This window comes from Agrilus planipennis, unplaced genomic scaffold (genome assembly GCF_000699045.2).
Source record: "Agrilus planipennis isolate EAB-ADULT unplaced genomic scaffold, Apla_2.0 scaffold62, whole genome shotgun sequence".
Taxonomy (NCBI): domain Eukaryota; kingdom Metazoa; phylum Arthropoda; class Insecta; order Coleoptera; family Buprestidae; genus Agrilus; species Agrilus planipennis.
The window spans coordinates 838,309-864,226 of NW_020438875.1; the positions used below are offsets into that span (position 1 = coordinate 838,309).

The 25,918-nt window shown below is 33.9% G+C and overlaps 1 protein-coding gene across 1 annotated transcript in view; it reads right to left on the reverse strand.

The window, feature by feature from the left end:
- Nucleotides 1-861: 861 nt before the first annotated feature.
- Nucleotides 862-25,918, reverse strand: part of LOC108734558 (visual system homeobox 2-like) — a 154,216-nt gene continuing 129,159 nt past the window's right edge. Inside the window, exons 7-8 of the mRNA XM_018466172.1 lie at nt 11,042-11,216; nt 862-2,160 (exon numbers count right to left, since the gene is read on the reverse strand). Of these exons, the coding sequence (XP_018321674.1) occupies nt 1,598-2,160; nt 11,042-11,216 (738 nt within the window). The 3' untranslated portion in view covers nt 862-1,597. The remainder of the gene's footprint in view (nt 2,161-11,041; nt 11,217-25,918) is intronic.

A 25,918-nucleotide genomic window follows, 5' to 3' on the forward strand; every position in this document is an offset into this window, starting at 1 on the left:
GTGTTGCAAGTGCATTTTTATCTACCTATGTATTTCGTTTTTAAGTACATCAGATACATTTATCGATGTTTAATAATGTAATTTAATTACAAAATAAACAGCTGCCCTTCAAAATTAGTTTAATTAATAAAGATTCAAAAAAATATCTTACCTTGTTAGATTTCAGCAACGGATAGAGCATTACAACTTACCTTTTGAAGTTCAAATTATCTAAAATTTTCATGTTGAAAAACAGTCAAAAGAATGATTATAATAGAAATAAAATATTTAGAAATGCAAATTTTCATTTTGGTGTTTTCGTTTCACTTCTTATCTGGAAATAATTAGTTAATGGAAGAAGTAAAATATCCATTGGACCAGATAATTTTCAATATATACGGTAATTATGAAAAACATATCATAACCTTTCTGAAATGGATCAAAGTGATACGCTTTTCGCTATGAATTATCCTCATTTGCGAGGAGGAGTAAAAAACTAAATATCACAAACAAATTGATACTGTTTTTTTAAGATTTTAAACAATTGTACCTCGTCTATCGCCAATATACACGTCAAGATAAGTCATAAACTTGTCGAATCTGATTCTTGCAAGTATTCAAGTTTTCAGGAATATCTCCACTGCAAGGGAGTGTTCGTATCCTGCGTAGAAGTCCCTAGTGTGGAACAACAGGCGATGACGAGTATCAAGTATGAATTTATATACAAGGCGATTCAAAAAGGACTTTACACTTTTCAAAAGTCATATAAATTTATTCAGAGAACCTACCGAGTTAGTTGTAGGGATAAGTTTTGACTCGCATAATCGCAGATGCCTGCCTTCGATGGATCCGTATCAAATATGCGTGGGATAAATGTTTTGTAGAAACAGGGTGCACGGTAAGACATAAGAAATTATCAGGTCGTCCAAGGATATCTGATGAAGTCTTTAAACAAGTGAGACAAAATATTGTTAACAGCCCTTCTCGCGAACTGCACGTCCAATAGACGACTATTTGGCGTTGTTGAAAACACATTTGGATTTGAAATCGTGCAAATTTACGACAGTATTTTAAGGTTGCAAAGTCCTTTTTGAATCATCCTGTATTATTTGTATAAGAATAGGTACTTGTTTTAATAGTAGATACTTATATTTGTTTTTATAACACTTTCCGAATCATAAAACCGTTGTATTTCATGATTACATATTTTTAGTGATTAAAAGGTTTAGTGAGTCATAAAAGGTCAAATTTTGTAACTCTGACTAACGTGTCACCATTTGTAGATAATGTGCGACACGTTTGTTGAATAAAACGTCGATGGATGATGAAATTAATGCATTAGGTAAACTTTTTTTCTGAGCAGCTGTTAGTTCGTTTGTTAGGTATAAAACCACCTGTCATCTTTTTTTTTTAATTATCAATAATTGCTACCTGCACAACTACCTTTAGTTACAGAAAAGCGAGGAAAATTATTTGAGCGCTTCGTAGGCCACCTTGTACGTACATACGTAAACATAGAAAATTTTCAAAGAAAACCTTTAGGAACTTAAAAGAGAGTGTGTTAAGTAAAGCAACGAAACCTGATCGGTCATTACGAGCATCAGTTGGGTCTGCTTTGTCAAAAAATTCCGCCACCCGCACCAGGATCGGACGCCCCAGTCGAAGACGTCCTCACCTCCTGGTGATGGTGAAGACTGTTAGCGTTCGCGTCACAACTAACCGAAGAAGGCGCGTTTGATTGCTCTGCCATCGTGGACAACGCCCGCAACTGAAGCAGAGAACCGTGATTGCCCAAAATTTTCGCGTTATGTTCTTGGGCTTTAGCCCTGAGGCATGCGATCGAATTGTTCCGAAACGTTTCGGGATCGTCGTTGTACGGTGGCGGAGGAGGATGTTGTGGTGGTTGTTGTTGTTGTTGTTGCGTCGTAGTCGTCGTCGAAGGTTGTTGTTGCTGTTGCCTTACCTGGTGCGAGTCATGTTGTGGGGAACGTGACGAGCTTGTGGCGCCACCACCGATCGAGTTCAGAGTCGGTTGTTGAGACGGAGCACCGCTGGAGGCACTCGTGTCGCTTGCCTCCGTGTGCATCGAGGTCGTTTCCTCGTGATCGCTGCTGTTGCTGTTGTTACAACTCTCCTGCTCCTTCAGATGGTGTGCCGCTTCGATCGACTTCCGGTGCATACCTGGAAATAATGAAAAACCGCTTATTCATTGGCAATTTTCCCGAATTTCCATTGCCTCCTTATAATCATTTCTTCGGTCAAAAATTAATTCAACCGTCTCACGACCTCCTTCTTGATAACTAATAGTAATAAATATGTAGATTTAGAGATTAATTATGTAATTTAAATGTTGGCAAACTTGTTTTTGAATAAAGAAGCACGTAGAGATTGTTTGTGCTTCACGGTAAGCGCGATACGCAATCAATTTTGTACATTATTAAAATGTCCATTTTTCAAGGCATTTCATCCATGGTCTTATTATGGACTAAATACATAACTCATTTTTTACCGTCACCTGAAGCTAATTTAGTTGTATAGGTTTCTAACGTCAACCCACCAACCGAAAAACCTCTAACTGAAAAACAAGCATTCCAATTAATATCTATATATGTTTGGCTATTCTATAATCCCGTAGATCGATGCTAACTATAATTAAAATTAACAGTTATTAGAAGATTAGTAATGCTTTTTGATAACCTACTACCCCAGGTTGAGAAATAATACTCTATTATGAAGTAGCTAATTGAGATAAAAAATGTTCTATGAAGAGAAAATCTTGTTTGACATGTGTTAGAATAATTCTGTATGAGTAAGGATTATTAAAATCTCAAGCCCTCCTTTTCTTTAAAAAGGACCTCCTAAAGGACACAATTTTAATTTTACTTACAGACATTTTTAATAAAGAGACCTTTTGAATTCTAAACATTTGGGCAGAGAAGTGATGAAGAATCCTGGAAAAAAATATTTTACTGCTATCTATTTTATTATATTGTTTTGTTTTTTTTTTGTGTGGGCAATGTCCAAATTTTATTGAGAAATCTGTAGCATTATAAAGATTCCATGTAGGTATTTAGCCGAGCCCTGGTTTTATTTATAGGATAAGGTGTTATATAATTCTACAAATAGCAACTGGTTTATTTAATTTCCTCTTTTTTCCCTGATGCTTATCGATGAAATAATTTATCAGAATTCGATTGAGATAAAAATCAGTCTTCATTATCAATCATCCAACGTTTGGCCTTTCCTTTTAAGACTTCTTCAAGGTAATTGATTTGCTAATACACGTGGAGGCTTTTGGAACTAAATTTGTAAGACAGTAAAGTACAATAATTATATTTAAAATTAAAATCGTCATATTACGTCATATAAATCTAAATGGTGATATAGCATGTTTTATATAATGAAATTATCTGATAAGAAGGTTAATCGTAAGTGCTCATGTGTATTAATAAATCGATTACCTTGAAGAAGTGTCTAATCGAAGGGCGAAACGTTGATTGATCGATAATAAACTGATTTTTACCTGAATAGAATTCCGAACAACTACTGCAACTTACTTATTTTTTTTATTATTTGAACTGCTTATTAGTATAACGCATGAAAATTAATTATTTCTTGTGGTATTTTTGCTTTTCACTCCTTTTCCTTAAGTGTTGTGAAAAAAGGGTAGAAAACACATTTTCTTAATTATTTATTTTATTAATTTAAAGCAGGCTAAATATAGAGATATTTTCGCCTACAACGGAAGTAAATACTACGTTTTGATGATTAAAATTACTGTCTAACTCCTAAGGAGGTTTAAGTAGATGAAAGGGGAACACAAGCGTCATCGAAATAGTATTCCTATATCTGTTTGTATTTTTCAAAGGAAGACGGTTTAAAAATGCAAAGGCAATAACGGAAACTGTCGAAAAAGGTGTGCTCTTATATTTTCCACTGTACCCCCATCATCCACTCACCTCTGTAATTATTCTCTTACTTTTGGATGTTAAAGGCCGATACGGTAAGAAAAGACGTTATATCTGCGCTTCGCCATTTTCACGTTCTCTATCTTCAAATGCCCCCTTTGGATTGTAGGACTTGTCGTTTTGAGCTAAAAATAAACGTATGTATTTCAAAAATAGCATCAACCTTTATATGTCAACGAGTAAAACAACGAGTCCCACAACCACTTAGGAAGCTTTTACTATTTATTATACTCATTCATACCGTGTCATCTTTAATACTTACTAACACAATTAAATTTATAGTCGGAAAATGGTAAACAAGCAATAATTTCTGTCGTTTGTAATGTACTTACTTGTAATAGGGATAATGGCACCAGAATACGTTATATTTCTTTAAAAACTGATGACTGATGGGTTATGAAAATATTTAATTTATTTCTAGCTCACATAACTTTTCTGATTATGCCAATTGCTAAAAATGAGCTAAACCGCTCAATTTAGATTGAGCATAACAATTACTTACTTTGTGTAGCGATCTTTTTAAAAATTTTAGTTGAAACTACTTAAATTTTGCTGTTTTTGTCAGACAAATCATTTAATGATCAAATCTGCATATACTGATAAGTAATTAATCATTTAATTATTTTTTACTGAATTACAAAGTGATATTCTCTATTCTATAATAAATATCAGTTTTAATTTGGAAGTATACATATATGTCTATAGATTATTGACGATTTTTATCTACGATCATCAGAAGGCCTTCAGCCTAAAGACTAGTTTGACACGCACTTTCTATCTTAAGTCAATCTTCAAATTTCTTGAAAACCAGGGCAGACAAATCTAGGTTGACCCCTGTTTCTCTCAAATCCTGGTTAAGCTTCTAATGTCTTTAACTAACCCTCTGTTCTCCTACTCTTTCTAATAAGTACGCCCTACAATTCTATTAAATGATATTGATTATAAAATGGCATATAGACAGCTCCACGTTAAACTTTTTCGAGTTTTTTGCACATATGTAAGACATATTCATCTCCTTTTTGGGCAAAAATTTAACGAAAACATCATGTAGGTACTCTTATATGACACACGTATTGAGTCGAGAGGCGAGTCGTTCCGCACACTTTTTTAAAATAGAATGCTCAGACTTCTAATTTACGGTATATTTAACTGCAACTTACGCAAACACTTCTTCCAATCCCCATATTAATTGCAGAATCTTTTCATTTTGTTTCTGCATTCTAATAGGTATCAAAATGAATCTAAATGTTAAAGAAATTGAAATTCTTTTTATAAAAGGGGTGCATTAAGGTGTCAATTATTTAGAAGAGGCCTGGAAGGGGTTAACCGGTATTGATGAGATATGATGTAAGGGCAAAATAACTAGTTTTAAGCAATTAATCATTTCACTAATATTATCTATATATAACAGTTATTCTTAGCTATCGATAATGAGATTTAAGCTCATTTTCTAACCCTTTTCTGATATTTAACATTTGAAGACGCCCTCTGATGATTTCATGCAGGACAGGCGTTCCAATTAACGCGAAATCACCACTTTTAATCAAAAGTCGTTCGAGGATTCTTCACTCATATCCAACTTTAACGAGTGAAAAGTTGATGATGGTTTTCAAGTGATCGATTTTACACTTTATTCGTTCTAATATACATACATGTGTATAAACACATCTACGTATACTAATGTGCATATGTCACATTTTCCAATATCTACATAAATTCACATTTTATAGGTACCTATATTACTAAGCAAATGAAATACAAAGTTAAATCGTTAGTGACTAGAAAAAAACCGAGTTGATAAGTAGCATTTAATAAAATTTTCTTTAGTTTATATGTTTTTGTTTTAATTGCTAATATCCATACCACACATAATTCGGCACTTAAATAATGTTCATCTTTGAAATGAATGTACACCGAAAGGATATCTGCTGTGGAATCCAAATTGGAGCATCGAACTCGTACAGTAATTTGGAGTTTAGACAATATAAAGTTCGGAACAATTCCGTTGTATAATTTTCATTATTGATACACCTCAAACAAATGTATTTATAAAATTTTTTGTACTCACTTTAAAAACATAAATATGTAAAAATATTTTTTGATTTAGAAGATATGCTTTGAAGTCATACATTTATTAGAAATACAGTGTAAATTCTATATAACGACACTTAAGGGACTGAACAATTTTCGGCGTTATAAAGAGTGGTCGTTAAATGGAGAGAAATAAAAGATATTATTTTACTATTCTATAATAATATGCAATTACCANTCTGCGTGCAATATAGAGTTATGCTTTATGTCAGCAAAATGACCAAATAATTACAAAGATATAGCATGTCGCCATCTGTGGAGATTTCGTACTAGATTCTTTGTAGTATCGATTAATGTCTTTGTTGTTTGTATTAAATTTAATTTTAATTAAGGCTGTTCGTGTACTTCTATTTCATTTTTCCTTTATTAATAATTTGAAATCGCTTTAGAGTTAATGATTTTAGAGTGTGTATGAAACTTCGCGGAATAAAAAATGCTAAACAGTATAATTGCACCTATGGTAGCATTTTATTGACGAAAAACTTCATTTGTATATTACATCAAAATTAGATAGTCATTGAACAAATGAAAAACCGCCACTGACTTTGAAGTGTTGATTATTGATGAGCAAAATTGATCTGGAAAGACCAAGACATTATTTATACTAGCAAAACCAAGACTAAAACCAAACGAAAGTGACCAATACTAAAATCAAGACCAAACGAACAAAACCAAGAACGAATATACAAGACCAAGATCAAATACCCAAGACTAAACGAAAAGGTATTACTTAATTCCGGTGGATTTATGAGTTAAACTATTTGGAGCAACAAGCAACTTTTAATGTATTCTATTCGTAGAGTAAAACATTTTTAGTATTTGAAATTTTCAATTTGCTTTAATTTTAATACTAAGTATATAAACATAAACTACCACTGTTTCAAACAAGGGATCTACAAGAATGTCGTCGGAATAAGTGTTCTTGGTTCCTATGTCTGGGGAAAACAAGGTTGAAATATAGACAAACTATTTTTTTCTTCGATTTTTTTTCTTCTTTTAAGAGTACGTTATACTATTTTGTTCGCCAAAAAGGTCAATTATGCGTTAGAGGAAAGGTCAATTTATACATTGGAGAAAGGGTAAGTAAGTCTAGTTTTGATAACTATCACAACTATCGATACTATTTCTTTTAAAAGTCATGACGATCTCGCATGTATGACATAAAATTCCAGCATTTTAGACAATTATTGTGTCAGTAAATTAAAAATTTGTGCTTAGAAGAATCATTAAAAAAACGTAAGTATAAGATTAGATAAATGAGCGAGATCAAGACTTAATACGCAGATCAAAACCAAGACTAGAAGTATTTGAGCAAGACCAAGATCAAGGCCGAATAAGCACGACCAAGACCAATCCCAAGACTGGAACAGACTTGACCTTTGTCTTCTTTTGCTGATCACTAATTTTCAACTGCAGACACATTAAAGAACGATACCTATGAAATTTTCTGTGTCCATTACGAAAAATAAATATGAGTGTTTTGTCGTAACCTCGATATGAGTAATTGTAATCCTAGCAAGAAAGTTTAACCCTCGTTTTTATTTTTGTAAATTGGAACCAGTGAGGACGCTCTAATTGTTATTAATTCAAGAAATGAGAAATGTAAAGATATATGTGTATTTAATGAGGGTAGAAACGGAATTTGTTGGGCGCTTTCTCGTAAAACTTTTTCAAAGGATTTAAAAGATAGAACCCGTTCGTTCCCCCGACGACGCTCGACACTCGAGTGCCCATTTTATGACTTACGGAAACGGATTAGTGCGTTTTTTTCGTTTGTCGAACAAAGCAGCTTTGTAACATGGTGTTGCTGTGTGCTTAAAGACTATTACTATCAATCGGCCAGGACGCGACCATCAGCAGGAGATAATAATAATGTTGCTCGTCGACGATGACGACTATCGCAAGTCCTGGCAGACGCCAACTGCTGGCGACATCAAACGGCGTCGAGTAACATTAACTGCGCCGGCACGATATCCATCAAGATGGTTCCGCTTTGGAGCGATAGAGTGGTGATTAAAAGGATTTCGAGGGAATGAAGATGCCAGAAATTGCAAATTTAATGCGGTACTCGACAAACGATTCATTCTTTTACTCTGTTCCGATACTCAATTTTAAATTGCACGACTAAACCGGGGCCTTTAATCCCAAGCACGGGCTTTCAAAAGTCAGTGGCGTCGCCAGCGAATCTTCATAATAGGTACCACAAGTGTACCTCTCTTTTAAAACGTTTTACACTTTATGAGGTTTTTTAAAACAAATTAGTACTTTAGTTCCACAAACACAGAAAGAAAAACTTTTCACTACTACAAACTACTGTTCCAACAGACCTCTGCTTCTGCTTCCGTAATTACGGAAGTTCTGCATACTTTATCACATGCACTTCTGCATCTGGTTCCGTATTTATAAACAGAAGCTTACCGGAACTTTACAAAATCTTATTTCTCATCTTTCTTACTTAAAATCAATATATCAGAACAATAAAACAAGTCGTAAAATGCTTTTTACTTTTATCTGTTGTTTAAACTTGACTGATTTCAAAACACAATAGCGCGTTGCAACGTTGCATGCTGGACAAGTTTATACCAGCTTTCAATAACGATATTATCTCTGTGCAAATAATTTTATTATAGTTTAGGAGCTAAACCAGAGCCGGGCAAACTCGGATCTTTTGCATCCCGAGTGATCCTCAAGGTTAACCAAGTGGATCTTCATTGATCCTGCGAGTGCGAGTGAGATGATTCTTTCCTTTTCTTATCCCTTCCATTTCGTAGATGAGTCCCCTCTTCCATAGCCAAACCCAATAGTTTTGCGAACGTAGTAACGAAAATTTTCGTAGGTATTTTTTAAGTTGCGTGAGTGGCTTCGCTCGTCTACGGGATGAAGGGGCTTGATATGGGAGTGGAAGGGAGAAGAAAAAGACAATACAAAATTATTCATTACTGCTTACTCTCTCGTACTCATTGAAGGGTATGGAGTGACTCAAACTAACCTCATGTAGCGGCTCCTGCGAAGTTAAAGTTTTCCCGGCTCTGAGCTAAACCAACCAACGCAGTTGTAATATTTATTTATTTTGTATAGTGTTTGCTTAGTGTTGTAAGTTGTAAGTTGAGAGTGCGATTTTGAAGCCAAAAACAAACACTTCCGCATCCGCTTCCGCAAAAATTTACTATTCGTTTTCGTTTCTGGTTCTGTTTCCATTATAACGTTTCCGTTGTATCACTATTACAAATAAGTAGCGAAAGTTAGGTATATAAATTTCATCAAAGTTATGGTATGATAGAGAAAATGAAGAAACGTGGATACTAAACTTTCTTCCTTTTTAATTTTGAGTACATACTACTTATCTACATTTTACACTAAATGCAATTTTTTTTAACTAGTTGCTTACACAATTTCCAAAACAAATGTACGGAAAATCTAAACGGAAGAAAATTTCCTTAAATATTTCTTATTAATGATAGGTCCTGCAAGAATGTTGACACACTATTAGACTAATAGTGTAGACCGCGTAAACCCTTTAGAAGTTGCATCCTTCTCGTAAACCATTTTACCAGGTTTTTAGAAACGGATAGTTAGAGGTACTACTTATATTTAATTCAATTTGAAATCGTTGAAAAACAATATTGATTATAATTTATATAATTCAGGCTTCTATTTTAATAGTCAGTGTTTTAATTCTTTGTGTTCAATGTTTAAATATTATGAAGGAATAGTGTATAAGTCCGTAGGCTTGATATTTAAGTCTATGTGGTTACTAATCTGTATCGTTTGGTAGTCAGTATATAGTATATGTATAAATACGAAAGGTCAGCATTTAAATATAAATGACCAGTATTTAAAAATTAATTATTAGTTTTTAAAACGAAGAAGTCAGTAGCATTTCAATTTAAGTGATGGTATAAAAATAACTAACAAAATAAGTAGCTTAACGTAGCCTCAGTGACGTAGCAATCAGTGAGCGGATCCGCACATCCCCATAATCCCATTGAGAGTTGAAGAAATTCCTTTATAATGCGTTGTATTGAAACAAAAAAAAAAGAGAAAATCCCTGCAGAAGACACACTTACGATTCCCAAAAAAGTTGAGTTTCTACTGCCTAATGATAAATAGTTTATTCTAACCATCAATACATCTGATAGCGAGTTTTTATTACCCTCAATAATAAGGATTACAAATGATTCCTTCCCTTTAATATACTTTAGGTTTTGTAGGTCCTTGTAATTTAGTAGTATAATGTTTACAAAACCATGTCAATTAAGTACCAAAAATCTTTTCTGAATGATGATAGCGATATAAATTTTATCGAAGAAATTGGATCATTAATTTTCCAATCTCTTAATTCTGCATATGTATTATGTTACAGTCAAACTAATTAATTTTGATATTACTTATACTATCCAGTTATTATATATAATATATATCAAATAATCTAGCTATTTTGCAAAATATCTGGAGTTGAATAGTCCTTAATTCAAAAGTAGATGAAATTTTTTACTAAAGACTAAGTTTGCAAGAATTTAAGAATTATGTAAGCGGACAAATGTAAAAGACAGAACTTTCCACCAACTCTAATTTAAATTATGGGCACTATGAATCGATGGAACGCATTAACTTAAGAAAGCTGAGTTTCTGTTCAGAGTTAAAAATTAAGGAGAGATTAACGTTACACTATCAGATTGAAAGTTTCAAACACCCTCAGTGGTACAACAAGAGGTTCGCGTTACTATAACAGTGCAGGTGCCACTCGAATTAAACAATTTCATTTTCTGGCTTTTGTAGTCACTAATAGAATTGAGAGAATTTCGAGTTGGTGTGACGTGCCGTGCGTGGGGACAACTACCACCACGTCCACGGATACAAAAGGTCCGTAGGGAAAAAAGAGAGGTTATTAACGTGCTCCTTTGTGACACCCGTTTTTTTCTGAACAAATTCTTCTCGCGACGCAACAATGCTTGCGTACAATTTGCCAAATTATGCCGTTTAAGCACCAATTAAGTTCTTACCGAGCAGCCAGGGGGCGACACTCTCATTCTCTTTGGCACTTTTGAGGATGGTCTCCGGAAGTGGCAGAGAATGTCTCACCATTGCTCCGTAAAGACCGTACTCGGCCATGATGGTACTCCGACCCCAGCATTTCTCCGTTTTCCTCCACTTAGCTCGCCTGTTTTGGAACCACACCTGCAAACAAAAGACATTAAAAAATTTTCATTACTAATAGCCACATAATAACGACCACCTACTACACACACATATAAAATACACGCACACACTTCTTACGTACCTATTTTGGTACCCACCATGTTCATTTAAAAATCGCTTAGCCATAAAATAGGTCAGTGGTTTAAGAACGCAGTTAGTTACACGCGTGCACTAAATATACCTCTCACCCAGTATAACTTGTACTTTTATACTCCAGCATACATATAAATATTCAGAAATGCTTCTTTTTTTGTCACAAGACTATTTTTTTAAAGTTAAATGTGGTTTTATAGGCGGATGATGAGCATATCGTGGGTAGAAAAGGTTAGAAATGAAGAGGTATTGGAAAGAATAGGAGAACAGAGGACTCTATGGAAGTCAATAAAAAATAGGCGAGATAGGTTGGTAGGACACCTTCTCAGGCATGAAGGTCTAGTCAGAGACATATTAGAGGCAGAAACAGAGTTAGGAGGGGTAAGGTAGACCTAGATTAGATTACTGTTCGCAAATAGTTAAGGATGTGGGCTGTTCTAGTTATAGGGGAAAAAAAAAAGAGTGGAGGTACGTGTCCAACCAATCTTAGGACTGACGACCTTATGATGATGATGAAGCTTTAACCCCTTTTGGCTTTGATTTTACATTGAGTAAATAACAAGGGAAAATAGAATAATATAGGTATTATCTTGAATGTGAAATCGAAATTTTGGTCTTTATTTTACTTAGCTATTTGTTCAAACAAAAGAAAAAAAAATCACCTTTCTAGGTGGAATTGTCCGCAATTGTGAGAATAAAGTACTACAGAAGAACGAAACAGTTTCTTGTCGTTTTTCTTTCGTTGATTGCACGTTTACAAGGTGATAAAGGCAAGAAAAATGAAGAGACTCTAAAAGGTAGATAATTAGCTGGCGACACAGTAATATATTTCCTGAATTTCTGTAAACACTCCCTTAGGGTGAATTGAATTGAGACTCCTGTTATTTTTCGGGCGTCGTCGAAACTGAAACATTCTATTGGCTGTCGTGGAAATCAGTAGGTTGGCGCCAGGAAAAGGGGATGCGGAAGGATATTCATTCCATAATTGCTGCATCGGCTTTCCAATTTTATCGCCTGCGATTGATTATCCACTTCTAGGTAAGTGGCTGCTAAATTACCCGACGATATTAAAATATCTACAGATAAGGGTGGAGGTCATTCATACGTAAAACATAATAACCATACTTATTGAAACTAAAAGCAATATTCAATGTATAAAGTTTATTAGAAGAAACGGACCCATCAGGATAAGTTTTGTCAAAATTATTGAGTTTTAGTAATTGCTGAGATTATTAAATGTGATATTCGTTCAGACGGACGGACACCGAAATCTTACCATCAAAGTTCATTTTCGGTACGGAAACTTAAAAGTCATGCTTAATACTTAGACAAGATGAAACCCTAAAAGAGCTGAAAACCCTATCACTATGATGTAGAATGTCCCTACTTTCAACCACTTTGAAATCTCGTCATCTATGTTCAATTTTGGTAGGAAACCTTAAAAGTCTTGCTTAATATTTAGCCCAAGACGAAACCCTAAAAGTGTGTAGGCATTATTTACAATCACTATGATGTATAATGTCTCTGACAGTTACCCCAACTTTCAATCACTTTGAAATCTTGTCGTCAAAGCACAATTTTAGTAGGCAATCCTAAAAGTCTTGCTTAATATTTAGCCCAATATGAAACCCTAAAACTGTGTAGGCATTATTTACAATCACTATGATGTAGAATGTCCCTAACAGTTATCCCAACTTCCAACCACTTTGAAATCTTGTCATCAAAACTGAATTTTGGTAGGAAACCGTAAAAGTCTTGCTTAATATTTAACCCAAGATGAAACCCTAAAAGTATTTAGATACTATTTACAATCATTACAATGTAGAATATCCCTGACAGTTACCCTAACTTTCAAACACTTTAAAATCTTGCATTCAAAGTTCATTTTTAGTACGAAACCCTGAAAGTCATGCTTAATATTTAGTCCAAGATGAAACCCTAAAAGTTTTTAGATGCTATTTATAATTACTACGATGTAGAATATCCCTGACAGTTACCCTAACTTTCAATCACTTTGAAATCTTGCAGTCAAAGTTCATTTTTGGTACGAAACAAAAGTCATGTTTAATATTTAGTCCAAGATGAAACCCTAAAAGTTTGTAGATACTACTTACAATCAGTACAATGTAGAGTATCCCTGACAGTTATCCTAATTTTCAACCACTTTGAAAGTTCATTTTTGGTACGAAACTCCAACGGTCATGCTTAATGTTAAGCCCAGGATGAAACCCTAAAAGTTTCGAGATACTATTTACAATCCCTACAATGTAGAATATCACTGACAGTTATCCTAATTTTCAACCACTTTGAAATCTTGCATTTTTAGTACGAAACCCTAAAAGTTATGCTTAATATTTAGCCCAAGATGACTCTAAAAGTTTGTAGATACTATTTACAATCACTACGATGTAAAATATCCCTTACAGCTATCCCAATTTTCAACTACTCTGATTTTTTTGATTTATTAAAAAAATACACTTCCTTTTGTTACGTGTTACGTTTTTTTTTTTGAAATCTTCATCGTTAATTTAATAACGACATTCATTAAAAGCAGTTAAATTATTACGTTTGCCGTAGAATTCTATTAGATACATTTATTATGTGCCTGGGGGTAAATACGTGGTAATGAAATAAATGTCAGTGACAGTTGAGGAGGGTTGTTACCAAATCCACACACGCACATATATACATATATATATATACGACACTGTTTGATCGACCGAGAAACTTGAAATGTGTAATTCCAGACACAATTGAACCGATTAGCCCCCACCGGGCCGCGCTACAGATTTAATTAACAAATTAAATTAGAAATTAACTTGTTCAATAGGAACTTCTCGATGGGCGGAAGGGTGCGGAAGAGTAGGACTAATATTGATTTCGATTGTATCCACGTCAAGGCTCAACTTTGGCCGTAACAACCAAATAAAGCGTTAACAAAGTCAATTACAGAATTACACGTAATTTTTATGAAATGGCTTAATTATTTTTAAATTTCTGTAATCGTTTTTGTTAAATTGAATCAAGAATGCTTTTTACACAAACGACTAAACCTCAGATGCTAAATACGACGAAGAATGAAAATGACATTGATTTAATCTGGAAAGAAAATTACAATGAATTTTCACTAAAACCGGTAAATGAATGATCAAGAGCAAATTAGAATATGAAACAATTGAAAAAATTGTTATTCTTGATGTACATATTAAGTGTTGCTGATACAAAAAATGTATATACAACAAATGTATTCCAATATTATTACGTAAAAAAAAGTAACTATTAAATAATATTGGAAAAGTGACAATACAGTTTTCATTTCTTACCAAAAATTGGTAAAAAGATATTCCCTTCATCCTTATAAGTATCTATATTTCTTTTCTAAATCAACATGCCATAAAATATATAATGTTGACACATAAATGAATATTTTCAATGCGATTTCGAATTTATTTTTCTTCGGTATAATGAAAAATGAGAATAAAACTGAAGATAGAAGAAGATTAGGAGAATATCTCACATACTAAACTGTTTGTAAACAGTAATCTAATCTAGGCCATCCTCTGCCACTCTTTGCTCCTGTTTCTGCTTGTAATACACTTTCTGCAATATTTCCTTATTTCTAATTTTTTTATTCACGGTATTTTTTTCATCCGCCTGGTTTTTGCCTAAATTTTCTTAATAGAATAAAAAGGTAAATGAGAATATGGAACGCGTTAGGGGTGCAAAGATGTCCAAAATGTAGGGGTATACATGGATAACTACCAAAAAGGTATTTAAGAAGTAAAGGTGATATAAATATTCCATTTTATTAAGAAATTTCAAATAAAATAACTTGACTATTCAAAATAATGATCTTATATACTAGAAACTAAATTATATTTATTTTGTGAGAGAAAAAATATTTGTTATTCAGTTTTAAATGTATCTATCTACTTTTTGTTTATTTTGAAGTCTTTGCTTACGTAATAACTGTAGTACAAATATATAAGAATTCTTTAGATTTCGTATCCTACATACCGTTTTTCCTATCTTGACTTCAAGTCCCGTAAGCACAGGGAAATTTCCTAGGCGGCCAAATTAACAACTCTGACTTTCCTTACAAATATACCAATATTTTTGCTTTATTATCTATTTTCATTCCATATTCTTTTGTCAAAACCGCAAGTACATTGATAAAAATGAATTTATTTTCATGAAAATCTTTTGATTGCGTTACTAAGGACAAAATAATTTCGTTGTTTCTTCAACATTCTTGACTGTTTACATCGATGAATATTTTGCTCTTTAGGAAATCAGTTCATAACTGTTAACTAGACGATATTGCATTTCCACCACGTTACAAACTAACATCAAAAAATTGATTTTGTGGAAACGTAACTAATACGTTCTGGGGTAACAGAAGAACATTAGCCTTGTGGTATTTGTTTACATATTGTTAGCTCTTTCGTGAAACGTAATACTTACAGAAATGCCTGGGTGTTAATGTGAAAATGTTACTGAAATACGTCTATTAGTAATGGCTAACAGCTACTTGTATCAGCAACTGGATTTTCTCACCAGCTCATTATAGCTCCTTCTATTGTTAAACGTGTTCATGGTGTCACAATAAAAGAAAACCACTACAATGGCAATTCAATTTGTTCGAAGAGACACAGGCCGAAATATATCTAATCGCACGAAGTATTTTCGTTATTACTATTAATAATTTGATTAATTTGTACAGAAAAACATTCATTGTATAATGTATCAGAGTAGCTAGGTGTTGATGACTTTGCTCCTTGTAAGGATCCCTGTAAAAAATCGATCATCATCATAAGGTCGTCAGTCCTAAGACTGGTTGGACACGCGCCTCTACTCTTTCCTAATATCTTGAGCTAATCTTCGCATTTCCCTAGAACTAGAACATCCCACATCCGTAACTATTTGCGAACAGCAATCTAATCTAGGTTTATCTCTACTCCTCCTAACTTCCGTTTCTTCCTCTAATATGTCTCTGACTGACCTTCATGCCTGAGAAGGTGCCCTACCATCCTATCATTATATTTGTTCCTTCCATACTTTTTCTTCCCTTGCATACCAGTATTTTTGTTTTCTTTTTTTTTATTACTGTTCGCGAATAGTTAAGGATATGGGTTGTCCTAGTTTTAGGGAAATGCGAAGATTAGCTCAGTAGAGGAAAGAGTGAAGGTGCGTGTCCAACCAATCTTAGGACTGTTGACCTTGTGATGGTGATGATTCAACTCCTCCTTGCTAGATGCTAATACTGCTATATCATCTGCAAATCCAAGCATACTTAATATTTTGCCCCTGTTTAGCTATCCCTACAGTTGTACTGTCTTTAATGATGTTGATCGCGTCTTCGATGTATAGATTAAAAAGTAGCGGTAACAGTGTGCATCCCTCTGTGACTTTCTTCCTAATATTTACTTCTCTAAGTTGCCGCTCCACAAATTATCATTAAATGGAAATGTATCTTTCATAAAGAAACATATATTAAACGAAAATATTACAATCTAATATGTATAATTACATAAATTTTTCTGTTATTTAATCCTATACTATTATACTATCAGTATTTATATATTCCTGTCTTTGTTTGTAATTCGCGTTCTAAAAATTGGCTCCGACGATTTAAATTTATTTACAATAAATTAGATTACGAGGAGGACGAAAAATCAAAATGAAGAAATTCGTCATCCCCATGATTTTACCACAAAGATCGTCTTCTCAATAGTCCAATGCCTGGAGTGGACAAGTTCTAATCCGGCAATGTGAATGTAGCCAGATTTTTTAGCTTGTTTTTGTATGTCTGTGGAAAACAAATTTTGGGTTACAAACTAAGAACACAAACACAAAATAGATCTACTAAGACGTTTTACGTCTATCCTGATGAACAGAGATCTGTCGTCCTGAGACTCAACTTTAAACTAAATGTTCCTGATGGTTATTGCCACGTGATCTCGCTCAATTATTTTACTAACTTAAAGCATTAGGTCTGTACTATTAGCCACTTGTCCAATGCCACGAAGAACTTATTTGATGCCTTTTGAGCTTTATGCAGTGTCACAACTGTTCTTTAGATTTAGACAATTCAAAATGCTGTAAAATTTAGAGATCTACAGTTCATAATGCCTACTAAGTAAACATGGTCTCTTTCTACCAGGAAGATCGGACCCGTTTCTTTACTAAATCTAATGACAAAGTATTTATAAAAATCATGGCTTTGATAAGCCCTCAAAGTGTTAATTTAAGCTGTAAAAGCATTTTTGAGTTCCCACAAAAGTAGATGTTTCCGCATTAAAGAAATTCTTTTTGTCTTCTGTTTATGTGTAAAATGTCCCCTTCACTTCCCCTTCAAATAACGTAATAACGTAAAGCGTGGAAGTTGACATCGACGAAGACAAAGAGAGGCAGTAAAAAAATACGAATAAAGTCAGGACTGTACAAAATCCTAGACAAATACTTTCAATGCGTTTTTAACCTATGCGCTTTTAGTTCATTAGATCATCAACACTGCTTTTCCGTGAAACTTGCACAATTCGATTTAAAGACAGCAGTAAATGCCAATGGTAAAAGTTGAGACAATCGCCAATTTCTAAGGCCATTTCCATGCTAACGGCCTCCAGCGACGACGCCAAATAAGGCGTCACTTTATGCCTTTTACTTTGAAACTGTATATAAATGGTGCATTAACAGTATGTTCCTTTTTATTAGACGTCATTTTCAGCGTCCTGTTACGAGTCAAGACTGGAGAAAAGGGGATTCGTATATACGCGACATATAATCAGTCCTGTAATCGCCAATAAAAACATTCTCCACTCCTTTATAAGAAATTATCTTACAATTTAAAAGAGAACAATTGGGGATGAATCGTTTTCTGTAAAAATATTTTTGTCTAAGTTATTAAAAATTATCCTCGCAAGTAATGCACCTAATTAACGGCCTACGCAAACGTACCAGACGAGACATTTCATTAGAATTTGGTATTGGTGGAAAGTAGTTTCATCATCATAAGGTCGTTAGTCCTAAGACTGGTTGGACACGTACTTCCACTCTTTCCTATCCTGAGCTAAACTTCGCATTTCCCTAAAACTAGAACATCCCACATCCTTAACTATTTACGAAAAGTAATCTAATCTAGGTCTATCTCTACCCTTCTTAACTCCCTACTACTCCTTCCATGCTGACTTATCTGACTTCCTAGGTATCTAAAATCAGCCACTTCTAATTTTTCGTTTCCTATCTTTATATTCGCTCTTTCCGTAATTTTTCTTCCCTTGCATTCCAGTATTTTAGTTTTACTTTTATTTATTTTCATACAGTACTGATCTGTCATTACCGCTTCTATTTTATTTGAAGCTATCTCTAAGTCCTCCTTGCTAGATGGTAATACTGCTATATCATCTGCAAATCTAAGCATACTAATATTTTACCACTCTATATCTATCCCTACAGTTGTACTGTCTTTAATGATGTTGATCGCGTCTTCGATGTATAGATTAAAGTAGTTTATCAAGAGTAAAAATAGTCATTAAATAAACTTCCGCATATAATCTACTATGTTTCAACAAATGAAAATCATATGATGAATAAAGAAATTGAGAATAAATTCTCAAAAATAATGCAAAATGTATATAATTTCCTATTTTATTTGCCAATAATTTTTTATATAAAATTGGAAGCGCAAACCTTTTTACATCATCATCATAAAGTCGTCAGTCAGTTAGACTGGATGGACGCGCATCTCCACTTTTCCTATCCTGAGCTAATCTTTGCATTTTCCTAAAACTAGAACATCCCACATCCTTAACTATTTGTGAACAGTAATCTAATCTAGGTCTACTCCCTTTCTGCCTCTAAAATGTCACCCTTGGGTGTCCTAGCAATTTATCTCGCCTATTTCTCGATGACTTCCACAGAGNTGAGCTAATCTTTGCATTTTCCTAAAACTAGAACATCCCACATCCTTAACTATTTGTGAACAGTAATCTAATCTAGGTCTACTCCCTTTCTGCCTCTAAAATGTCACCCTTGGGTGTCCTAGCAATTTATCTCGCCTATTTCTCGATGACTTCCACAGAGTTCTATTCTTTCTAATACCTTTTCACTTCTAACCTTCTCTCTACACGGTCTTCTATTTTTATATTCGCTCTTCGCCTACTTTTTCTTCCCTTTTATTTATTTACATACAATACTTTTTTGTCAACACCGTTTTCATTTTACTTAAAGCTATTTCTAACTCCTCCTTGCTACATGCTAATACTCCTATATTATATGAAATCTAAGCATACTAATATTTTATCATTGTGTATTTATCTCTAAAGTTATCCTATCTTTAACGATGTTTATCGCGTATTCGACGTATAGAGTAAAAAGTAGCGGTGACAGTGTGCATCCTTGCCTGACTCCTTCCTAATATTTACTTTTTACAATAAGAATTTTTTCTATCAAACTCATACCAACATTATACAAAAGCATCTGTTTACAAACCGCAGAGAAAAATGATAATTGTTTTTATTCAAAAATAAACGAATTGACTGTACCTAAGTGTATTTTCCAGTGGGAGTTTAATTATCGTAACAAAAGTCTTGTACGATAAAATTTAACGTCAATAAGAAAAGAACAAAAGCAACGTTTATTATTGACCAAAGACGTATTCATTCATATCAAAATGACAATCAATACTATCGCCGTATAATTACGTCCAATAATAACAGTTTTGGTTAGAGAGACCTACATGCGTATTAAGCGTTAACGGTTGTGCAATAATGAAGTTAACGATTTCTAAAGTTGTACCGAGATAATAATTAGCACACATATACGTCCTATAATGTCTGTTTTGCTAAGTCACCGTATCAGTGTAAGAAGGCAACAGCCCTATTTAAGTCTGGTTCGATAAAGAGCTGTCTCCGTTCCCGCTCGAGGCGTTCGTTACCACGCCATCGTCTGTTCTCCGGTCGCAACACAAAGCAAGATGACTTGTCGAAAAATTACTCGCGTATAATAATATTAACAATACGTACGTAATGCACAACCCACTAACCACCAGTTGAAAATGTTGAACGAGAGACTCAGGTTCGATAGGCACCAAGGAACAGCGGATATCTTATTAACAAGACAGCTCCCAATTAGCATGTCAGCCTTTTGTTATTCCTACTTGCTGTAATAATACAATAATATTATTTGCTGTTTCAAATTAGAAGGCCGGAAATATACACGTAGCACCTGCCTCGACGTCGAGGAAATTCATTGTTACCAACAAAATAATAATGACGCCGCGCCAGGTCATCTTAATTTTGGTAACAAGCGAATCAACGAAATGTAGAGAGGAGACGTCAAAAGAACGCTTCTTATCGAAAACGAATTAAAATAAACTGTGTACACAGTAGAACCTCGATAAGATAAAGAGCTAGGGAAACGTAAAATAATTTGAGCTATTGAGGTTTTACTTACTAAGGGTTTAAGTTTAAGCTTTAAAATTATGGATTTCCAGTGATTTCGCAAACTTTTCAGCTTTTTCCTTTAGTATAGGTCCACCAACACTAATCTTTTTACATATTTCTACACAGTCTAAACCATGTAAACAAGAATTTTTATAAATTAGGAAATTCAGTCTTTTACATAGAAGAAATTATTCGTTTAAGTTACGAAGGGTTTTTATTTTAAGTAATTGGAGTCCTAGGGGAAGTGAACACAAACTTTATGAATTTATAGAGGTTATTACGTTTTGGAGGTTTAAGTTATCAAGATTCTACTGTATTAGCGTCGATGTGATGTTGTACGTTTAGTAATTACTTTCTTATTTTTCCCTTAGCTGACATAGCGCTTTCTCAGTTTTGCCGCTTATTTTCAATAATATTTTTCAGTTGCTCGCATTGTCAAAATAAATGTTGCTTTATAGTAATCAGTGTTGTTTTATTTTCCTTAATTTGAAAATCAAAATCCTTTTTTTAAATTCCTATTCGATCTGGATTTCAGAGATTTTCTATTAAATTCTAGTATTAAAGAAATAAATATTCTTTCAGTGAAGCAGTAAAGGATAATCAAGTATTACTCAATAGGCAAAGCATAAGATTACCAAAGATAGAGCATGATTATACATAAATTCTAAAACAAAACTCTTTTTTATTGAATAGATTCACTTGATAATCCGCATTAAAATAAAAAATAAACTTGAAGATATTCACACACTTTTTATAATTAACAATTGTTTCGCCCCTCTTAACTTCTTCATTCTTGTATACTTATTATTAAAGTTACAATGTATTATAGGTGTTTATATACAATAATGTTACTAGGGGTAGTTCAGAACAAATTTCAAACGGATGGGAAATTATTATTACGTTCTGTTTGGTCGTTTAGCAATATCACTACATACTATAAAACAAAGTTGCTTTCCCGCTGTCTATCCCTATGTATGCTTAAATCTTTAATACTACGCAACGGATTTTGATGCGTTTTTTTTTAAAGATAGAGTGATTCAAGGGGAAGGTTTATATGTATAATACATGCATAATATAGTAGGAAAACACTGATAATTTTAGGGGTCTCTAATGTGATGTCGAATAAACACATTTTTGCGCTTACATTGCAAACGCTGGCTGAACCCTACGAGATAGATCAAAATAATGTACTATCGTGCAATATTGTACATCTTACAAGGGTCTACAAAAAAGTCCGCGATGGTATATGTCTATCTCTTAGGGATAACCCACAATAACCATTTTTATCCTTAATTTTTTATGAGAAATAATGACTTATTTACGAAGCGATTGTAGGCAATACAGCATTAATTCTTATCCAATTAAGTACCTTAAATACTTTGTGCATTTAATATAGATCAATATGGCCCTTTACAGCATGTAATTTAAATAAATATTTTCGAAGATATTACAGATTTAAAATGCAGGGACATAGCGGTCGCGGCGTTACCGGCCGGGAGGCCGGTTTGTATTGTCTAATGACAAAAAAACTGTGAATGTTGTATATAAAGACATTCTGTAGTATATTTAGTATGTTCAGGGGGTATCTTTTGAAGGTTTCCCCTTTTCGATAATAATCTAAACAAAACAAAAATATATTTAGTATCAGCATTACACCCGTGCGAAGCTGGGGCGGGTCACTAGTACCTAATAAAAAAAGAAAATCTTGAAGTTTATTTTTTATTCTCATGTTTTACGGTTGGGTAATAAATCGACAAACATGCAGTTCTCTCTTCTCCAGTGCCGCAAAACTAGGAAGCTAGCTGAACAAATTTGATAAATGGTATGAACAAGCGTCGAACCTGGTGCGCCCATTAGTTAGACAATGATTAAATTAAATGCAGTTTCCACACAAATAGCACTTTATGTCGACCATCAATCCCTGTTACTTGGCTTATTGATGTTGCAATGTTATTTCGTGTCACACAACATACACACAACGCCGAGCGATTGTGCGTAGATGACGTACTCGACGTAGTACCAGGACACGCGATACAAACGTCCTCGCGACGCCGACGCTCTGACGACGATTTGCGTCCTAATGTAATTATGTAAATTTAATAACGATTACAAATCGTCCGGAGCTCTTTTTATCGTCTAGAAATGATTTATTAACGGGCAACGCAAGAATTGCCTTTGGATGGGGGTCGCACAAATTGGTCTGTTTTCTAAAGTTACGCTGGATTGTATTCGTTTTACAATTAGAATTGACTTTAAATATAAAGCAATTGTCAGAAAGTATATAAATTCATAATAAAATAATTCGAAGTGGTCTGTATTCTGTCGAAACTGCCAGACGCGGATCGCGATTTCGATCTTTTTGGATCTCATCAGCGCGTCGCAGGCAGCTCCGACAGAACACAGACCAAGTTTTACCTGCTGTCTTAACAGTGCGTTTTAGAAAATACCACAAATGGCGCGGTAAACGCCACCTGTAGTACAATGCTACATTTTAGGTTTACGTATGCTCCAACAAGATCCACTTGTATGCATATCTACTTGCTGAAACGAATCCCGGCGTAGATTATATAAATTCATATTAAAAAAAAATGAATGTAGGTAATGTTTATGACTTGCCTGAAGACACATTCCGGTCCTTTATAGTATGAACTGAATGCATAAGAGAAGATGGAAGGCAATGGCAATTGATAAAGTCTCATGGGACAGAGGAACAAGAGGCAATTTAATTAATGAATAGGAAATTCTATCACAAGAACAGTAAGACGTAGTAAAAAAGAAATACACCTCTAAAAGATGGAGTAAGAAATAAGAAATAAGGAATAAGTCATAGGCTAATGTAAATAGAAATGTAAAGTAAAGTAAAGAAGGATAAAATATTAGTAAAATTTGTTAAATATTTAGTAGCCATATTACAAAAAGGAAGTAAGGGGGAAAATCATTAGAGAAAATATTTTCATACTAAAGATGTCAACAAAAACTGGAAATAGTAAAGAGGGAATATAAACACACAATAAATATAAACTGTATTTGCTATGGCAAACAAGGAAGGACTTCGAAAGAACATGAAGGGAAAACTAATAAATGGCAAACTAATAGAACTAACAAAATAGCTCAAACGCCAAAACACGACACTTTAGTTGTCCGAAGCACTTTTCTAAATGCTAAATGCTCCTTAAATCTAGTTTTGATTGACCGTCTAGTTTGTCCAATATATTTTTTACTACAGTCTTTACAGCTAATTTCATATATATATCCCCGACTTTTCTAAGAAAAGAATTTTATCCTTAGGGTTACCAAGGAGAGTTTGAACGGATTTGCCATTTGAACTGTAAGCAATCTGTAAACCAAGTTTTCGAAAAATACCCTCGAGTCCTCGAGTAAATCTTGGCTCGTATGGCATAGTAATAAACTTGGTCTTATTAGTGTCTGTTTGAAAAGTCGTAGGTCTTGAAACAAAATTCCTAAATTTAATATTATTAATTAATTTATAAATAATGATACAATTGCAACCATTGTCGTTCGCAATTTTCTTAATTGTACAGAGTTCCTTATGATATCTACTTTTACTAAGAGGGAAGTTAAACAATCTATGTACAAGGAAATTAAACCTAGCAAAAGAAATTAAAACTAGGGAAACTAATAGAAAACTTGTAAAAATGACATAAAATGCAAAGAGGTAGTAGCAAACCTATCAAATTTTTTTTGATATAGGACCTTCGGGGTGCCAACAATTAAGTCTGTTATTGTTTAAAATTTGTAAAGATTTATAAAGTGTTACTAAAAAAGTTATTTGTTTTCATAAAGAAAGTTTGTAACTGCATTTGGTGAAACAAAGTGTGACTAGTCGAAAATATGCAAAGTAAAATTAATTAATGAAATAATTTATCCTTTTATTAATTTGAAGAAGTACAATTCAGAGTAGCGCCTTACTTCTGCAATGATTTTATGTCAACAGCAACACCCATCGATTTATTATCATAATGCTCTTTCGCCGTATATATAGGAAATTAATTAAATTCAACGAAGTTCACCAGTTATTACCTTACAGGATAATTGTAGGTATGCATGCAGAGCAACGTAATTATGTTAAGCAAAGTTGGGCATTCAGTCCTTCTGTGTGCAGTTGACAAGCTCTAAAGGCGTAGTCAGGAATAAGTAATTAGAAATGAAACTTGCTATAAACAGGCATTCGACAAGCTGACGTAATAATAATTAATACCAAGTAGGTAAGCATCTAGACTTAAACACACAAATTCAAAGGTTTATAGAAATTTCAGATGGTATTTATAGGTAGAGGTAGTTCAGAATCTAATGAACCTTGGCCTTGGATTGTGTAGTAACAAAATTGCGCACGTTCATTGAGCCCTACATTTTTGTTTCCTAAAAATTATGAGCATCATGACCGATTACAATTTATCTGGAGTTCAATATTCTTCCCAGGTAGTATAGCGCATCACATGGTTTACATACGAATGTACATATGAATGTCTGGCCTGTGAAGGCTCATGACATTTTGAACTTGCTATACCCATCGTACACAGTAAAGAGCAATTGTAGCCCCTGAGTCAGAAAATGACGTTCAAAAAAAGTTTTAAAATAGTTTAACATATTAAGGGTTAGTCATTTTTTTAAATTCTATATGTTATTTAAACTCCATAAGATGAAAATACTGGTATGCAAGGGAAGAAAAAGTAGGGAAAGAACGAATATAAAGATAGGAGACGAAAAATTAGAAGATGTGGCTGATTTTAGGTAACTAGGAAGTCAGATAAGTCAAGATGGAAGGAGTGTAGAAATATAAAGCAGAGGATAGCGCAGGGCCGTGTCGCCTTCTATAGAAAGAAATCACTTCTATGCTCGTGAACGGTTAATTTAGAAAATCGAAAAAGGTTGTTAAAGGTGTATGTTTGGAGCACGGCGTTGTACGGGTGTGAAACATGGACAGTGGGCGCGGCGGAAAAGAAAAGGTTAGAAGCGTTTAAAATGTGGTGTTATAGGCGGATGATGAGGATGACGTGGGTAGAAAAGGTTAGAAATGAAGAGGTATTAGAAAGAATAGGAGAACAGAGGACTCTATGGAAGTCAATAAAAAATAGGCGAGATCGGTTGGTAGGACACCTTCTCAGGCATGAAGGTCTAGTCAGA